Here is a 20518-nt window from a genome sequence, read left to right as displayed (position 1 = left end):
GCAGAACACCTCCTAGCTCCTCTAGAAGCCCTAAAAACATCCAAATGTCCTCTTGTTCTGTCTTCGATCTTGTATACCTACAAAAAAAGCAACCACAGGTCACGAGGGTCACACAAAGTTAATCCAATCGAGGAATGAAGCGACAGGTAATGCAGCAAAACACCTTGAGCCATCACAGGCCCACACAGTCTGAAGCATCCAACTGTACTCCAGAGATCACCATCTTACTTGTGTCTTCTCAACTGTACAAACACCCAGAGGGACAACCTCATGGAGAAAACAAACGCTCTCAAATAGTTTTAATGGAATTGTCTGTGGATGCCTCGACACATGGCTCACACCGAACGCAACAGCAACACGTGACCAACACAAAACGTAGAGCACAACCGCCACAAAGCAAACAAACTAATATTTACAGCCTTAGTACACATCAACCAATAAAATGATCCAAACCAAACGGCTCAACAGCAGCTCGACCCATAAATGGACACACGTGACCAAACACAACCAGCAGCTACATAAACACACACGCAGAGCAAATAAACGGTTATTATTTATGAAGGTTGTGAAGAGCACCTACTTTTTCATCAAACATGTCATGAGTGAAGCACCACGCTGTCTCTGAACGAATGAAAACGACACCAGCAGCGTCGTCTGAGACACGGCTTCAGCATCAGCGCTGTTGTTGTTGTTAACAAAAGAATAACTGAAGAGCAGACATCAGACACAAGGTGGTAGATCAGGGAGATAAGATAAGCCAAAGCTTTATTGATCCCAGCGGGGATATTAAGCCGCTAGAGCAGGAAATTAACGCAAAGAAAACTGAATTTCCACAGAGCCACGTTGCCGAAAGCAATGTTTGGAAGTGAGCGACTCTTCAGACATTCAGACCTTATTGTCACATTCAGGGTTGGTGTTAATGACAAGCTGCAGACGACAGGATCCTCGCTCCCACTGATGCTCCAACTGCAGCGTCACACTTTGAACAATATTAGAACAATAGCTCACACTCGCATCTCCCCCTTACCTCTCACCAAGCTGCCGCCGTACAAATGGGATTTCACAGTTTTTCTTTTAGCAAAAATTAGTTTTTGTTGGCAGCTGGTGAGAAGTGTTAGAAAATGCCACGAGGCAATCACCATGCGGCCTCACTATCGATTTAGCTTTTACAGTACAATGAAATACTAACAAGGGCCCAGTCATAAAAAAACAAGATGCTTCATCCTCCAACACAAAACAGAAACTCCACGAGGTGTTATCCAGCCGGGATGCACATGAGAGCACACGTGTTCATATGTGACCATTAGTGATGCACGATATTAACATTTCTGGTTGATACCGATATCGCCGATATAACCGATATTACCGATGTCGATATTAAATTCATGTTCACACCTGGGCCGTCGCTATGGCTCACCCGGTTGAGCTGGTGACCCACTTACAGGGGCTATAGTCCCTGATGCAGTGGCCATGGGTTCGAATCCCGCTCATGACCCTTTGCTGCAAGTCCTCCCCCCATTCTTCTCCCCCACTTTCCTGTCTCTCTCTCTTCACTGTCCTACATAATGAAGGCAAAAACGCCAAAAAAACAACTTAAAAAAATAAACAAAAATTGTTCACACCAAAAAATGAGTATAAGTACGCACTGTCTGTGACAACGTGAAAACTATTCAAAAGAAGCCCAAATTAGACCACATAGTCTTCTTTATAACAAGAGTAAAACATATTTAAACAGAATTTAACATATTTAATGTCCAGGACCATTTAAGTAAAAACATCTGTGAAACAGCAGCGAGATCAGACGTAGAGACGAAGGCGCTGATGTTAGACAGTCGTCGGCTAAATTTGTTCATCGGACCGATATCGATATATCGGAAAAAACACTGATATCGGCCGATACTACTGTGGTCGCCGATATATCGTGAATCCCCAGTAATCACACCCAACCATGGTGAGTATGGGGCAGGATTTATTTCCAGCACACCCCTACCGCTGCTCATCAAGAGGTGAAATCAGATTAGTCAGTCACATGTGGTAAATTTATAGCTTTTGCCAGGCTATGCTATAGTTACCACCACAACCTATGACAAAGTTTAACCGTGTATTTTTGGGGCCAATACTAATTTTTAGAAACCAGTTGGCAACTTACCATAAGGACACAGCTTGACTCTGCGCCGCTATCTGCTCAGCTATGATATGCACTCTGCTACATGTGCTGCAGACAGTACCGAGGTGATCTAAAGCATCGTTTTTATTCTGTATTCTGTTCTGTTCTCTCGCCCTAAGTCGGCTGGGATAGGCTCCAGCCCTCCCGCGACCCTAGTGAGGATTAAGCGGTGTATAGATAATGGATGGATGGTTTTGTAAAATAAAGTTTTATATTGCTGTAGATCAGACAACACATTCAAAAATATCGACCGATGTACCGATCAGGCTCTTGTGGTAAGTGGTAAACAACTTTCCAATATATAACTTTACAGATCTTAAGTACATTTGGTCCTAAAGGGTTTTACAAAAAAAACCAAACCAGGGCAATATTACATGAACAATAAACGAGAACAACAGCATTCAACGCTGGCTGGGGACAAGCCATTAAAAAAAAAGGACACCATGTGAAGAGACACCAAAGGAGAGATTACCCTTCAAGTAGAGTCATTATGCGACGGCGAGACAGAGAAACGAGCTTGTAAGTGTGAAAATGCATGTGATTGAGCATGAATAATACATTTCTTAGGGTGATATATTCGTGTTAAAGGAGCATTTAATTCTCCACCTTAGCTGTGAAGTTTCAAACAAACTCCCACGACCTCTCTCACATTAAAGAAAGAATGAGGCTGTACGTCAACGTTTTCATTTTTCAGCCAGACTGCCGTTGAGGCCAAGTAGAGCATGAGAAGAGAGAGCATCTGAGTTTCATTATGGACGCTTCATATGGGTAAAAGAAATATATATTAAAGTGTACACCACAGTGGAGCTGAAATACACTCTGATACTAGAAACCAAACTGAAAACAACCCTTGTATTTTCACTGATTAACATAAAGATCACTGACTGTGTAGGATATCTGATCAGCAACACAGTCCACTAGAACCGTGCCTGAATATAACTAGCATACACTGTATGCACTCGTGATTATCACATGCCACCCCCGACACTGTTTGTTTCAGGGTCCAGATCTACAGATGGCCCGATCAGGGAACGCTGCCAGCGCTGCCCTTTGGTATTTTGACTCTCATCACGCTGCACAGATGAATAAGTCATAAAAGGCGGCTCTGCCATCTCTTCTGTTTCACCTCAGGGGGCAGAAGATTGCTGAAGTTGCTTGGAGCTCATCCAGGTTTGGGCACTAAGCCTCCCTAAATAAGAGCTTGTATGAGAGTAACAGTGCAGCACCAGGACTGTGTGTTCTCATCCCTGACAAATGTTCATCTATCTGCAGGCTCTCCTGCAGGAAATACCAGTATTGTTGTTTTTAAATTAATGTATTTTATCAGGAATCAAATTTTCCCCCTCAAAAATAAAAACAACAATACAACAATACAATACACTAATTTGACTCTCTCCATCTGTCTCTATCTGTAGTTACTCTGTCCCGCCTTCAGCATCAGAAGCTCATGCTATTCTAAATTTCATGTTTATATTTATACTGTATTGATTCCAGTTATTAGTTATCCATCTCCTTTATACCGAGTATGTAAATAGAAGCTACACCACTGGATCTCAGAGCATGTCGAGCCTGAAAGCGATCGTCAACGGGGCGTCGGGAGCCGTCCTCAAACACCAGTAGTGGAGAACCCAGGACTGAGGGGATGTCTGCCTCAATGGGGGAAGCAGAATTAAACGAACAACGAGATTTTATACCGCTGGAAACCAATAGCAACCTTGAATACTCGACCTTTAAAAAACATATCTACCATTTCTCTCTCAACCTGTTGCTAATTACTGCAGAATAAACACAGCATAGCTGTAAATGTTTGGAGATATAGTGGGCAGAGAAGTTATTTAAATAACCTGTCAATACAACACTGCTAATTAGAAGCATTTATCATATGTAAGAGCTGATGGAGTCACAGCATGTGTGACACCCAAATTAAAAATACAACTGAGAAAATGTGGGATTGGGAAACATGCTGCCTTCATTAATATTGCTCTCTAATGTGGCACTGATTTTTTTGACCGCCAGAACTGTCAAAAGTTGACAGTTTAATCCAAATAGTATTCATAAATGCAATGAAATATTGACTATATTGGATCTGTTGGGGATAAAGCCATCACTTTGGCCAGCCATAGCGATACAGTACAGCAGGAAACATCCATCAATAAGGCCGTTTGCCATTAACCTTTTCTATAGTAAAACATATGGGAAGCAGCTGCAGGATACCCAAGAGCTGCGTGCTGAGGAAAAAATAAAAACGTGGCTGCATGGAGGCCGAGGGGGGAAAACAATCTGCTTTTTTAGAGAAGCAAGAGATGTGACGTGCTGTTTCTCCAGCAACATCACGCTGAAGCTGAAGAACGTTTCTACAACAGTGGTGAAAGGAACACATTGTACCAGTAGAGAAACCGGTCATTAGAGTAACTGCACATCCACAACAAAGCACAGCGAGCGGCGGCATCGAACACAGCTGAGCTGGAACAGGTGACCTAAAACGAATGAGCGAGTCCATTGTTGAGGAAACCAGATGCACATTATGTAATGCGCTTCTTATTTTTCCTGAAATACATCTCTAGTGTCATTCCAACAACGGACACAGTTGTGTGCAGGCAGGCAGGGTTTTCACAGAGACAACCAGGGATGTGAAAGTAATCTGAGCCCAGAACCTGTCCAATTTGGAGAGAAATGTGAGGTTCCTTTTCATCCTTTACGACTACCTGACTCCGTCTCTCCCTCTCACTTATTATCATCAGTCGTCAGCAAACCCATTCCTACTAAGCGGGTATAAAATAAGTGGAAGACATCACTGAGAACTTAACCACAGAACTCCTTCTGATATACTGACATGAAGTGAATTCAACAAAAGACCCTGAATACTTTTACAATCTGACCTCATACGAGTCAAGAAAAAGAAACCAAAGGCATCAGCTGCTGATGTTTAATGCGTTCTCAGGAGGTTTTTGCAGAGCGCATGTATTGGCCTTTAATCAGGGGCAAACAGGGGTAAAATGATGGCCGTCCTGGTGTAACAAGGACAGAATATAACTGAATGCAGACGTCTTGCAGCCGGTGACACACGCGTTTGCTAATTGTTCAAATAAAAGAACGCTTTCATCTGGATCCTAAACCAGTGTACCTGCCTTCAAAGAAAGTATTAAATCAGGAAAGTACAAACGTTCAAGAGCAGACGAAGAAGTAAAAGAGGAAAAATCTGGAAAAAAAAAAATAAAACGAGATCCAGAGCGCAGTGCCAACAAGAAGAGCCGAAGTAAAGCAGGAAGAAGAAGAAGCAAGAAGGCGATAAAACAAAACACGGAGAAAAATAACGTGAAATAAAATGTCAGAAAGACGAAGAGGAAAAAGAAGTTTGGATGAGCTCAGCGATGAGATGAGGTGTGAGAGATCGATCTGCAGGAGACGCACTCGGTTACTTACAGTGTAGAGTTCATTTGTCACCTTCACCAGCTCCTCGTGCATCTGGATCCCGATGTCCTTGCTCTGAAAAACAGCCAGAAGAGAGAACACGGTTGAGAAGACAAATAATGTTCGAGCCGTCAGCAGTGACCCGATGGAACAAACCCGATTATGCTGACGCTGTGACTTCGGTGAGTCATAGACAAATATCTCAACAACGACTGGATGGATGGACCTGACTTCAGTGGCTCTTCATCCTACGACACAAACAGGTCAGAACTTCCTCTGTCCAATGGTTCGGTTCAGGAACACAAACTGATTTTACAAAGTCACTCCTATCTGCTCTATTTAGAAGTTTGTTTTTCATGAAAACAATTCCTTTGTGCCTTAAAACAGCTCAGATGTAACTCTACACCTTTCCCCTCTGTAGAATGTGCAGGTCTTTAAAATGCACCACTGCAGTTCGAGCACACCAGCTCACCTACGACTCTACTCCAACACTAGTCCACAATGAAAAGCTGTAATATCAGAGCACATAAGGCGTACACGTTTAAACCAGAATCTAACACGGTAGGAACAGTTCCTCCAGTTGGACTCTGGCTGTCTGGAGACGTGTTCTTGAGACGGTCATCAGGACTAGAGAAGCAAATGTTGAACACCTTTCTAACCAATTAGTCAGCAGGCTTTATGAATCAACACCAGATTATTCAATAACACAAAACGACTTTAGTTAAATAAGCTGAGCGGCTTACGTTGTGCAATATGGGCCATTCCAAAGGTGTAGACAATCTGCTCATAGTGGTGCTGTCACCTCAGCTCATCAACACGACAAGATCTCTGGTAGGTATTAAGCGTTACAAGATGCTTCTCATGGTGGTACTTAACGAGCTAAACTCCCACAATGCAGTCTGAGGCTGTGTCTGAAATAATCCACTCACTCCCTGCTCCCTCTATAGGGACCACTATGTAGTGAACTATGTAGGGAGCACCTCGGTAAAGTAACACTACTCGTGCTAATAATTACATCGCTCGCGAGCCGCAATTTGTGCAAACGCATCAAATTCACAGTTTATTGCATCGCTAAGAAACAGGTGAAATTAAATTTAACAAAACATAAACGGGAAACTACTTACATTTTAATGACACTCTCGCTCGTCTAGTTTGTTTTTCCTTTCACGGAATGCATGATGGTCCATATTGCTGGTTGGTGACCATCAGCTGTACGCACTTTTCACGGTGCATTGTGGGATATTTTGAGTGCAGCACTACAAAATGGCAAACGCCCTATAAAGTGCACTATGTGGGGTAAAGTGGATGATGTCGGACACGGCCTGAGTGAGACTGCCTTTTGCAGGTCACTACAGTGTTAAACAGTAGAGACTCCACCTACTGGCACAACCAGGTACTACAGCCAATCTACAATCCCTTTCTGGACATGCACGTCCTTCGCCTTCTGCCACATTGGTCAATATATTTTCAACAGAAGTCATGACCATCTCTAATCACTACGCTGCAGTTTCAAAGGAGAAATCCTCAGATATGATGTTGACTGCCTGTGTGGCTCATGATATGTCTTCAAGCATATCAGAAAAACCCCACACGGATACGTCAGCAAGGTAAAAACCTTGATTTTCAATAGTGGTGGTCTTTCAACTGCATCACAAGAACATATCAACACTCCTCTATTAGCAGACATACATTTATAGTTGTCACTAAATAGTGAGGAAATGCAATTAATTAGCTGTGATTGTTGCGTGCTACAAACTGCACATTTAGACTGTCATTTACCGAAGTCTTCTTCACATCTGTTGCTATCTGTGTGGTGATATAACTGGTGTAGAGGGGTGAAGCCAATGTGTGATATGGTCTGACATAAAAAAAACTGTCTACATAAAACTCTAATCAGAGAAGAACAACCCATTCTAGCATACATCAATACACTTCAAACTATTCCTTCAGCTATGATTTTTTTTCCCTCACGACCAATTCAGATTTGAAATCTCACTGAAGATTCTGTCTCAGACGCAGTAAACACCTTGAGAAGCAGCACAGCTAGTCCCTCTAACAGCTTCCAACACTCATGCACTTTGACTTCTTCCTCAGTCATCACACAGCACAGCACGTCTAGTGTTCAGAAACATCGGTCACACCTGGACCGGAGGGAGAAATAACCGGAGGAGTGGATGTAATAACGTCTGTTTGTGTGGCAGAGAGGTAGAAAGCTGTTCTTTAAAGACACTGTGAGGTGAGAAACAGCAACAGGCCATCTCAGTGTGACGGTCTCGCACATTCGAAAAACAGAAACAACACTTCGTCTATGCAGAGGAACTGGAAGTTGTTGTGCTTAAAAGTGAGCGATGCAAAACCCAACATTTGTACCATCACTGTCTGTACCTCCTGCTAATCTGATTACAATTGGTTCTCCATTGCTGAAGTACCACTGATATTTGGTTGATATAAAAGGCACTTCTTTGGTTCAGTTTATTTGATTTAATAGACATTTGGGGCCTGTACTACGAAACAGGATTTAGGGTTATTGAGGTAGCTTCAGGTTAAATCCTGGGTTTTCAGTCCTACGACGGTGGTTCTCTTCTCACCGGGGTAAGAAGCAGCAGGTTCTGTTGGAGGTTGAGATCACTGGGTATGAAAACACCTCCACTGGAAACCAGTTCTCTCCCGTATAACTTCAGAAGGAGCAAAAAACGAAGCGGTTCTCAACAAAATGGCATCACGGGCATTAATGGAAGAGCCGCTACTCATCAGAGCTGAACTGTGAGGGACCACTGAGGAGTGTGAGGTGTTTTTTAATTTAGTTGTTGCGAAATATATCTTCACAATATGTAAACTGCAAAAGAATAATTCATTACTTCACAAGCTGAGGAAGAACATGTCATCTGGAAACTGATGCATGCAGCTTTGGCAGATTAGATGAGCGACTTGTTGCAGCTAACAGATGATGTGAGCTGTTGGCTGTCATACCATTGAAAACAGTAGAAAACGTTGCGTCGACCCACCCACTGTGCACACTACCTTTTAGAGACATGTCTTTCACCAGCATTAACAGCTGACTCATTTCTCCTGGTGCATGTGGAGAAATGCAAGATAATGACTCAGCAAGATGCATAATGGTCACTTCATAAATGAAGTATCAGATGGAGGCAGGAGGGAGGAGCTGTGCTAGAAGAAAGCCCTGCAGCACCTGTATAGACCGAACAACTAAACAGAGAGGGCGAGTACGTACACAGTCATGTCTCCATCACTTCCACTTACATTCATTTCCTGCAGACTTAACCCAACCCTAGAAGCAGCTACTCCTTTTCACACCCTAAACCGTGACCCAAACCTTACCTCACCAAGAGGTCATGCTGAAATTCACCGAATGTCTTTGTTTCTCTGAAAGGGAAGCATGAACCCACAATGCTGTATGCAGCTTCACGTCCTCACAACATGAGTAATACCAGCACAAACACACACACCACATCCAGAGAGACGTACAGACAGATGAAAGTTAGCCTTTCTGTCCACACCCTGCTCAGCTCTAATAACTGTGCTTGAAAAAACTTGCAACTGGTGAGTCAGGAATTAAACTAATCATCAAAGGAGGAAACAGCTCATAAAGCAAAATCTTGCTCCAGCAGTTCTCCTTTTAACGAGATTACAAAATGTACTCAGAACAAGAGAAACGACATAAGTTCAGTAACACAGAAGAGAATTTGTTGTTTTTGCTTTTGTTTTTTTTTTTATCTGGAGTTCCAGCATTAAGTCCCACTCAAACAGGCACTGGGCTGAATGTGATAAATAGGATCTGCCCTCAGAGGGCTCCAGCAGCTGGTGAGTGGCATCTGTATGCATCAGCGGCTCTGGAGTAAGACAGACTGCAGCATGTACTGCAGAGGCTTAGGGGGAGCAGCGAGGGTTCATCCAGCGAGTGAACGGCTGTGATGCAACGCAGTGCAAGAGCTGTGGCGGGTCATCATGGAGATAGTTCTGATAGTGATGCCAGAAAATGTGTGCACACGTTTAAATCTTTCCTCTCTAAGATGCACAAAGCAGATCATTTAGACTCGCGGCGGCTTGGTCATGTTTTGGCACATGGAGCAGCTGGAGAACAGGACCTTCTGTACATTCATGTTCGCCACACCTCATGTAATTGTTGTTCTGAACACATTCTTTCAACTTTAATTAACCACCAAACAAAAGCACAACACGCCCGTAAAACGTGGAGGGATGCTACATGTTCAGTTCTCACAGCAGGTATGTCAAAGGCCATTTATACCCACATAATATGTTGGATGTAACATTATAATAAATGAGATGATTAATAAATGTGACACATTCCTATAAAATCTTTATCAGCTGGTTGTTGTTTTGTCCGCGGTCACCTCGTCCGGCGGTCAACCAAAGCTCATTCATCGTAGGTTAACACTTTTAATTTTCTCCAGGACATTATGTTTAATAAATTTTACTGCCTCCCAGCGTGTCTGCTAGCAAGCGGCAGCACAGTCGTCCATTCATGAATTCAAATATGGAAGAAAAAAGCCACCTGAGGGCACTGGACTCCAAAAGGATGGAATGTTTTTCACAAGTCTTCAGCTCTGGCACCGCTTCAGACACGAAGGCATCCACACATGTGCACACGTACAGACGGGCAGAATATCTGAATGGAGCCGAGCAAACAGAGTGGAGCTCACCTCCAGGAAGGCCTGCAAGGTGAAAACAGGCCTCTGATGTTTGGATAAGACCTCAGCCATCTCTGCTATGTGCTGACAGTGAGCCAGACGGTGCTGTGGAGCTGCCGGTCCTCACTGAGCTTCTTTTGCTGCCTTTCTAGCTCAATATGCACAGAGACAGCATCGCCACATTTCTTTAGGCTACCATAGATTTGCACACTGAATTGAAGAGAAAACCTAGAAAGGCTGCTTTCACCTTTAGAGCAGCACCACAGCTGACAGCGAAGCCCAGCTTCAAACCAAACTGCTTGGCATTTGTGTCGTCCCAGGCCGCTGACATTTTGGGCAGCAGTAATAAGAAAGTGGTTGCACACAAAGAGGGAGAGATGATAGTCTCACTGACCTTCTTGAACAGACGGATGACGTCCTCGCTGATCTGAGCCAAGCGGACGATAACATTGTTGGTGTAGATGTCACTGAGGGTGGCGTGGTCGCGGCTCTCGCGCCTCGTCTGGTTCAGCACTAAATACCAGCAGTTTACCGAGGACAGCAAGTGCTGGTCTTTCCTGGAATAAGAAGACAAAAACAAGACTGTTAGGACATCACACACACACAAAAAAACAAGTCTGGAAGAGGTGATAATGTAGCGACAACAACAAAAGTTAGAGTTCACAGCCACACTGCGGCGATGTACTTGGACACAGTGATGCTACGCTAAACGCTAACATGCTCAGAAAGGGAAAAGGTTGATAATTACCAGGTATCATTTTTAATCAAGTTTACCGTCTTATGTTCATGTGTTCATATCGGAGGATGTGATCATTAGCACTGGCCACAATGTACAGCCGAGACTTGGGCAGCAGCAAACGGTTTCCTTTTTTAATTAATCTGCAGATAATTTTCTTGATTAATTGATTAAATGTTTGGTCTACAAAACACCAGAAAATGGTGAAAAGTGTTGATCAGCCCAAGATCAGAGAGGAGAAAAGAAACCAGGAAATATTTAAATTCAAGAAGCTGGAATTTTGACTCAAATTGATTAGTCAATTCTTATAACAGATTCATCTAATAGTTCACGACTAATCGGTTAATCGTTGCAGTCATCCACCAGACGCTTCACAATAGTGTTTTGGAGGCGCTAACAATGTTGTCTGGCTAAACAGGAAAGCATAAAAAGTTACTGCTAAATTAAAACATATAGCTAAAAGTTGTAGCATAAAACATCACTGCTGTTCCTACTTTCTTTCCCCATTTGACCTCAGTGAATGTTTCTCCCCTCACTCCATCACTTTCCTTCCATCTTCCAGATCACTCCAAACAAACGGCTAGTGGGGCTTCAACGGGTTAAATTTACAATAATGATCCAGAGAGTCATGGGCCCTGATTGCTGCATAATCAGTTTAAACTGTCTCCGCCTCGGGTGCTTTCAAATAGAAAGACCACGGCGCATAGACATCGAACCAGACACACACACACACACACACACAATCCCTTCAAACCCATACCCTTGTCTGGATCCAATCTGAGCATTAATCAATCAACCAACCCCGAGGAGGAGACAAAGAGAGAGCGAGGAGGGAAATGAGAGCAGGAGAGGGAGAGAACTGGAACAGGGTGGGGGATTGGGTTTCACTGTGGAGCAGAAGAAAGGGATGAGCAGCACCGACATCAAAGACATCCCCTTCAGAGAGCCTCCATAATGCTAATCACATCTAATGAAGCTGATATCTAGCTACTCCAGAGTGCTTTCACCATCATTTCTTTACTTAACTCTGCCCCTGAACGCACTCGCATCAGGCCAAACACCAGCACGCCGTCCTCATAACATCAGTGTGGAGCAGAAAATAGGATAGCGTGTGGAGTAAACCTCATCTGGACATTCACTGATAGGCCTTTAACAGGAGCCGGTGTCCTGAGGTGCACTTTGTGTGCAAGAGGAGTCCATTTATAATTATAGAAATCTTAATTCAAAGGAGATAAGCGATCAAAGCCACGTCTCTGTGTTGCAATCAAGACGTCATAAAGTGATTAAACTGAACATTCATTTGCTGCAGCATAATGATACGAACTATGCAAAGGACAAGCAGGATTTGGGTTTTTTTAAACATGAGTGGACCTAATGTAGACATACTCACTCCTCCGGGATGCCCTATTTCTGCTGCTTCACCATCCCTCATTTTGTACCAGTTCTGCTTGACTGACCTATCTGCCTGTAAGGGACGCAGCTCCTCCGAGGATAATTGCTGTTTGTGGTTGAGAGGTTTAGGGAACAAGCACCTCGACTCTCTGCTAATCCCTAAAAGTGGTCAGAGATGCTTCATCTCATCCCTAAGCACAACCTGGTCTCCATTTAGTCCAATTTTTTTAATATCCTCCTCAGCTTTCCAACCAAGTCCTGCACACTTTCTCTACAAACATAAATCCTCGGCTGATGATTTAAAGTGCTTGAGGGCCTGTGGTCCCTTTCGTCTGGATTAATACGTGTTTAACTCGACTGGAATACAAGATTCATACCTCACTGAAATTATTAGAATGAAATTTGCCTTTTTTAAATGTAGATTTATTAAATATGTTTTATAAGTTGCTGACGTGCAGGACCATATATTGAAGGAATATATTTGTAATTCATCGGGCGAGCTTAAGACGCCGTTGCCTTCTGGGAGTCTGTCGTTCAGCACAGCAGCGCTTTGAGCTAAAAGCCTCCCAGCATGGCAGCACGCTTTGTGAGCACACCAACATAATGACAACTGCCACATACTGATGTTCAGCAGGTATGAAGGTGGATAGTGTTGTCAATGTCGCTGTTAATTTAGCGTATTAGCATGCTAATATTAGCTAATTAGTCTCCTGAGGCTGCAGAATGTCGATAGGATTCTACGCATGTGATCCTAAAGCACTGGTGGTCAGATTAAAATTGTGACCACTACATTGAAAATGCAGCATTACCAAAGTAACACCTGGAACGTCTTCACCAAATTTCATCCATCAAGCAGACGTGAAGTAATTTCACTCAGAGCCACAAACTCTGACGGTGGCTCATGAAACAGGAAAAATCAGCCATTAGGAAGCATTGCCTATTTATACTGAATCTTGTGGCAATGGAAATACTTTCAAGTGGTAAAGATGCCTTCAAAGTCAGCAGGATTCGTCCTCCAAGGACCACAAATGTTTGTACAAAATTTAATAGAAATCCACTCAACAGTTGCAGAAATATTTCAAAGTGGTGAAGCAACACTGTGATCCCGAGAGCCGCGCTGTTAGCACCAGAACTTCAGAGGCACCGCCTACTCTCACGTCAACCGCACAGTTTGACAGTTTTGAGAAGAACTGCACAAAGATGATAATGTGGAAAGAAATTCTAAATTAAGGAATGACAAGGTCTGAAAATGGAAGCCTACAGATTTTCAATGTTGAGGGTTAAAACCTTGGAGACGAGAAAGAAAAGGAGACAAATGACACCAGATCTCCTTCCCTTGCTGCTGCCCTCATTTCACAGGAATTAGGAGCAGAAGGTCGGTAATGAGGCCTGTGTACCAGCCACGTCTCTGGGACCCGAGTCCGTTAACGCACCACTAAATGCAGCTCCACGGCTTGTTTTATTGCGCTATCTTTTTTTAAACCGGCTCTTCTGCAGAGGCCCATCTTTCAAAAAAGGACACAGACATCACAAAATTCATTCCACCATCTCCACTTTGTGCCCACTTCTGCTCGCCGATTTCCCGTAAAAGGATGAATGTCAATTGAGAACATGCAGGTCAATTAATCTTAAGGGCTTCAAAAGCGTTGGTTTTGGATGGCTCCTTGCCCTCAGTATTTATACACAGGATATCATTAACATGCAGAAGAAGGCAAACGATGAGCTCTGAGAGTCTCTAGAGAAAAGAGAAGGAAGAGGAGGAGGAGAGCAGCTTTCTGGCATCCTATTACATCCGTCTCATCCTGCAAAGCACCGTCTGACTGTCTACACGCTTTTTACAATTTCTGCTCTCTCTCGCTGTCCCTGTGTGGCAGATACATACATGTAGTATAATCTGGGAACGCATGGACGAAGCAGATGAGGCGCAGAGACAGTGGAAGTGAATGAGGAGGAGTGTGCGGTTGGACAACGTCGTATTAATCCTTTGAATCAAGGATAAACTGATAGCAAGCTGCCTCCATAATGTGCACACCCGGAACAAGGAAGCATTGTATAGAACAGTGGCCATGCTTTAGTTACGGTTGTGCTGAATGCCACCATCTAATCACCCAGAGCCTCTGATGTGTCTGAGCCAGGATTTCCAGAAGGAAGTGTGTATTTATCAAACCAGGACTCGGCTCTGCGAAGGCCTTTAATCCCCTCCACACTGCCTGCCTGCTGCTTATCAATGAAACAGCCAAGGAAAAGGAGAAAGAGCCAAACAGTTTCAAAAGACAAGGGGCACGTGGGCACACGCCGCTAGCTTTGCCATTCAAATTCGTTTTGCCCCCGTTTTGAAGCTGGGCTTCAACGTGCTGCATTGCTGATTTGCACATCATTTAGCAGTTTTGGGTTTCTTTTTTTGTGAGGAGACACGCTGCCAGCATTTGATAACGCACAGCTGCACAGATACGCAGAGCGGCGCCGGGAATCGTGCAGCGTCAGTAAAGAGGGAGACGGAGGTTTAGCAAGATCTGAAAAACAAACTGCAAAACAGCTAATACACCGATGTTGTACGCGCTGCTTTTCACCAGCGGGAGCCGTCAACCTGACAAGAGCAGGGCATTGACTGCTGTGTCCAAACAAACCAGGCCTACAGAGATCCAGCTCAACCTTTTGCCCTTTGGCCCTCAGACCACCAGAGAGCAGCCGCACTTCAACAACACACTTACACTAAACGGGACTGAAGCGAGCTGAGCTGTGTTTTGGTGTCTTTGTACAAATGCCACAAAGCACCATGAAAGCATCTGTTCCCATCCTGCAGTGACATGCTTCATTCCACATAATTACATCATAACTGAAGTGCATAACAGTTTTTAGAGGCTCTTCAAAGACGAGCGCGCCGTGGACACGGGCTGCATCACAATGTGTAATGCCGAAACAAGCTGCAATATCCACTGATAGGTTTTCAGGCTGTCTCCCGCTGACCGTGACGTGAACAGAGACATCACTTGAGCGGGCAAAGCCAACTTCAAACCTGAAATAACTCACAAAGATCTGACGCTGTAAAGAGACCAAACGGTTTTTCTCCCCCGCTACTCTCAGACCAATCACGCAGAGATGTTAACACACCCACAGTCGCACATCACTACAAGGCCTGTCTTATCTCTTTCAGACAGGTTATTCTCCATATCAATATTGCATGAGTTGCCTCTCTAATGGTGCCACGTCTGGATGACAGACACATGATACCGATCCATTCTAATTTGATGAGCTACATTATAAAAAACCATTCACGATACCATCTGAAAAGTTCATAATTAAAACCAAGTCAGCTGTTGTCTCCGAGGAGCTGTGAACCAGTAAGAGAAAGAAACCAGCGGCGGTGCAGAGCAGCTCAGGAACCCCTCACTGTTTCTCTTCACTGTGGCAAATGAGGTAAAGTGGAAGAGCAAAATGATTCTTGGTTGGGTTGCTGCGGTGTAGCTGTAGCTGCAGTAGCTGTAAATCACAGAGGCATTCAGCTCGCTAATGAATCTGCACTGGAAGGGTTCAGCCAGGAGACGGTGGGCTGGGATCCAGGGCATATGGAAGCCTGTGATGGTCAGGGTGACTCCATTTCACTGCTGCGTTCTGAAGCTCCTCAAAAACACGACGTTTTACTTATAGCAGGAAGGAATGCAGCACAAGTTTTAATCTGCAATGAAAGATCCTCTGTGAGAATTCAGGTAGAAGGACAGTTTGTTTTTTAAAAAATCAAGAATAAACTAATCGTGTATTCTAAAGGCTTTTTCTGCTTCCTGTGATTTTTAATGGTGCCGACTACCTGCTCGGGCTGAACGCCAACAAAGTGCTTTCATTGGAGTGTTTTTCTTGCCCTCTTGGCTCATTTGGTGTTTCGGTGGCTCTCCATTAACATAACTACACTTCAGTGGTAGGACAGACCCGGTAAAGGGCGTGTCACAGCTGATGACCAGGATCTGTGGCTGCCTGCCTGCACACCAGCAGCTCAGGGCACAAGGTGCAATAATATTATGAACACCAGTTTGGCTGCATCATAAGGTTATTATCTCACTTTGGATGATGCATTAGTGGGTTTGAACTGAACGTGCCAAATGTAACCTTTAAGAGAAAAGAGAAAAATGAAAGCTGCTTTCATTGTTATACAAGTGCACGTGGTGTGAATGCCAGGTGAGACTTTGAGCCTGATTTATTACTTCCTCTGTGGTCGCGTCCCATCCACACTTCCTCTCTGGTCTGTTGGTGCTTCAGGACATGAGCTCACAGCGTCCACTCGTCTCTCATTTTTAATTTGTCGAATTCACAGAACAAAACAAGGACAGCATCGACTTTATGTAGCTTTAGTTGAGACGCTGTGTTGAGACACTTGTTGGCCACCATGATCTTGGCACTATGAAGCGTAAGATTATCAGAACATGTGTCTCAGGATTAGGTGTGTTTCTCCAGCACCTGTCCCTCGCTGTGTGGATAACATCGACTGTACAGTCCAAAGGTGAAGCCACAGTGTAGAGCAGCACCGTTCTGTCGATTATCAGCCAAGAGTTACGTCACAGCCAAGCGTACCAACTTTTACACAGCTGGACTCAATTATCCAGTCAAATCTTCGTCCGCTTCACAGCAACACCTCTCTCCTACGTGCTCACGTTTGCATTTACCTGCACTTCTACAGCAGCCTCGTCAATGCGCTGCCAAGAGCGCCTGAATGTAAAAGCACCTCAGGTCTTCTGCTGCTACTGAGCCGCTGTTCAAAAGCTAACAGCAGAAGGTGAAGCACACTGACACAAATAACAGTCAGGCTCGATTTAAAGATAGATTTGGAAAAACATTTGGAAAAAATAAATAAAATAAATGAAAACCCCCAGCTAAGATAAACAGTAAACTATTTTCAGTTATTTATCTGACAGCTACCGTAATAATAAAATGATGCTGATGCTTAAACCAATTAATAATATATGAAAACACAACACTAAGAGCATTCTCTCAGTATACGACACTTAAATGCTATATTTAATAAAGGATTTTCACACAAGTCTGCATATAATGCAAACAACCGTTTTCCATTTTCTTCTGCGGTTTTAGCTGTTTTTTAATCTTATCGTAGTATTTAAAGTAGGCGTCTTCTTGCAAAAGCATCCAAGTGAATATTCGACAGTCTGAACAATAAAATCTGTTGTTTTATTGTCTACTGATAATTGGTATTATAATTACTAATTGCAGTAGTTGCCATCCAGCAGATCAGTAAGCATTTGAGAATTAGACAGACCCTCACGTTGCACATTTCACCTTAAAAACAAGATTGGAAATGTTAGCGATGCAGCCCTGCTCCCCCCCGGTTGCCAGAATCAGAGCTGCAGTTAGACTACATATGTGCCGGTGCAGATTTATGTGTGCGATGTGCTGCCAGATCACAGCTGGGTTAGTGCTCCCGTTACCAGATTGAACTAAGCTTGCCTGCTCGCCCGAGGTGCTTGATTTTGGGAGCGGCAGAGCTCAATTTCATGCCCTGCGTGAGTCATGTACCAATGTGTTAGCGGTGATTTCTGAGTGCCTCGGTTCTCCACTAGCATACATTTCAGTATTTTCAGAGCTGCACATCTAAATGGGTCAAGGCTCTGGGTGATCTGATTTCAGTCTGATGACATTCAGTGACCTTCGTTGTCCATTGGCTTTGTCATTCCTGAGATGTGTTTGTCCTTTTGGAACCAATCCTCTGTTATTCAGTAAAATATTACCAATGAGATCTTTAATTTCTTCTGCATTTATCTTCAGTGTTATACCCTGAGCTCTACGTTGCTTATATTGTATAATTTTGTGCAATATATTGTAAATACGCTGAGCAATCTACAAAAAATGTTTGGCTTTTTTTAATCATAGCCGAGTGGTTAAGGTGCACGCCACATGGTCACATATGTCCTGAGCAGTCAGTCCTCGGCTCGACTCCCAGCCGACTGGACCATTTGCTGCATGTCATTCCCATAATCTCTCGCCTTATTTCCCATTTTCACCATCAAAAAAAAAGGCTTCAAAAGTGCCACAAAAATCTTGTAATGCATACATTACTGCAATGTACGACACATGTTCTGCTTTTGCTCACAGCCAGCTTCTACCTTGAATAAATTTGAATTTTATATTAACCTCTGCTTTTATCACGACTCAGTTCACGGGTTTCTGATGCAGAGGTGGCGGAGCATCTGTCATAGCTGCACTGAGTGAGTGTCATTTAAAACGTTATTAAGCATAAAGCTTCAATCAGCGGTTTCCTATATGAAATTAAGTGCTAAATTATAGCACTGAATGATTATGTCCACCCCTCAACAGTCTTTAACCTCTTTAACGAACTGCGTCCTCTTATAACCTCTTATAATCTTATCGCCCAGATGACTGTATGAGGAGACAATCTCTCACAGTAAGTGAACAAAATGTGTGTTTTGTTGTAAAGTTCTGCACCAGGATGCAGAACGGCACACTGATGAGCAGCAGGACTGGTTCAGGCTAGAAACACTGAAGCGGGGCATTAAGTCTTTTGGTATATGCATGGTTTTGGATTTAAGCGAGCCAGCCAATTTTACAAATAAATGTAAAAAGAACGTTGATGAGGAGCAGTTTAAATGAATAACACTAACGAAAGAAAATATTAGAATTAGAATAGAATTAGAATTAGAATAAAACTTTATTGATCCCTTCCGTACAAGACCTCAGGAAAATTGCTACACCAGAAAAAAACAACACAACACCAACATAAAATCAGCAACAACAGCATTCAAAATCAAAATCATTCAAAATCAGCAACAACAACAGCAACAATAGTAACAATAATGATAATAATATATGAGAGTGCTGCTGCATTCTATGAAAAACAACAACACACAACCTCTAAATGCACAAACATGAACATGGAACAGCTTCGGCAGCAGACGCATGCATTTTCAGGGACACTCACTTGAACTGCTGGTGTTCTCTGGAGCTGCGGATCTTGGAGGAGAACCTCTCAGCCAGCTTCTCCAAGCTGCGGGAGTACTCCAGTTCAATCTCTGCTTTGCGGCGGAAGAACTCCTGCAGGTCCTGCAGCAGCTGGATGCGGGACTCAGACTGCTGCTCCAGGCATTTGAACTGCTCCACCAGCTGGTTACGGATCTCTGTCCATCAAAACACCAAACAGAAGCAGCGTGAGTCCAACGTTTACATACACAATGAAGGCAAGAGTTCTCCAAGCATTTCCTGTAAAATGTGAAAAGATGATTAAACGAATCTGGGAAACCGGTTGCACTCAAAGAAGTAAACATAAATATAAAATTCAGCTGTATTTACTGAATTTTGTGAACTTAAAAGTAGCAAGTATAATGAATTTGATCTTTGTGTTCGAGTGCAGGGCATGTAAAGCTGTGTTAGAACTTAAATAATAATTGATCAGATGCAGCACTTCTCTGGTCACTCAAAGTCGCTTCACACTATCAGTTATTCATTCAACACATTCAGGTGTCTCGACCAACGACCATGACACCAGGTTACAGGGCGGAATCGAACCACCGACCTTCCAACCATTGACCGACCCGCTCCACCACCTGAGCCACAGCCGCCCCGTAAAGCTTCTGGAAGCTTCTCCTGCACCTCTCTACTGCACATGTGCACCGCTGAGCTCTGTGTCCAGTCCAGGACCAGAACATTTCAAGTCCAGTTTACTCAAGTGTAGTTTTAGAACTTGTTAAGGAAAAACGAGGACACACTCACAGTCCATAAACCCTCTGCTACAGATGACATGTGCTTATTTTAACAAAGGGCTCTGATCAGAACTCCAACGTTCATCATGAGTGATTTAGAAGCCGGTGCAGCTACACAAATGTAAATAGGAGATGTTTGTTTACTGTCTAAAGAATAATACAGATATTTATGTGAAGTACTAGCTTGAGAATATAAAATTCGTCTACGATCTAATTGTAGATTAATTCTCTGAACCCCAAAACCTGTCCAGGAGTTGGAAAGTTGTCGTACACCTTTTGTCTGTAAAAAGCAAAGGAATTGTTGGATTTCAACTTCCCGGCATTCCTCAAATTACTCATCTCATCTTAAATTCAGATAATTCATAAAAATCAACTTTACTCTTCATGTTTTATTTTAAAATCTACCAAAATATAATTCTTCATT

At 43.3% G+C, this 20518-nt stretch overlaps 1 protein-coding gene across 1 annotated transcript in view; it reads right to left on the bottom strand.

Moving 5' to 3' along the window:
* The window catches only part of LOC103362909 (SLIT-ROBO Rho GTPase-activating protein 3-like), a 49238-nt gene that overhangs the window by 11344 nt on the left and 17376 nt on the right, over nucleotides 1-20518 (bottom strand). The window contains exons 2-4 of the mRNA XM_008289436.1: nucleotides 19317-19512; nucleotides 10643-10805; nucleotides 5591-5653 (exon numbers count right to left, since the gene is read on the bottom strand). Coding sequence (XP_008287658.1) covers nucleotides 5591-5653; nucleotides 10643-10805; nucleotides 19317-19512 — 422 coding nt within the window. The remainder of the gene's footprint in view (nucleotides 1-5590; nucleotides 5654-10642; nucleotides 10806-19316; nucleotides 19513-20518) is intronic.

The sequence above is a fragment of the Stegastes partitus genome, unplaced genomic scaffold (genome assembly GCF_000690725.1).
Source record: "Stegastes partitus isolate 25-593 unplaced genomic scaffold, Stegastes_partitus-1.0.2 Scaffold614, whole genome shotgun sequence".
In the NCBI taxonomy this organism is placed as follows: Eukaryota; Metazoa; Chordata; class Actinopteri; family Pomacentridae; genus Stegastes; species Stegastes partitus.
Note: the sequence above shows the minus strand (reverse complement) of the source record. Positions and strands in the feature narration are given on the sequence as shown.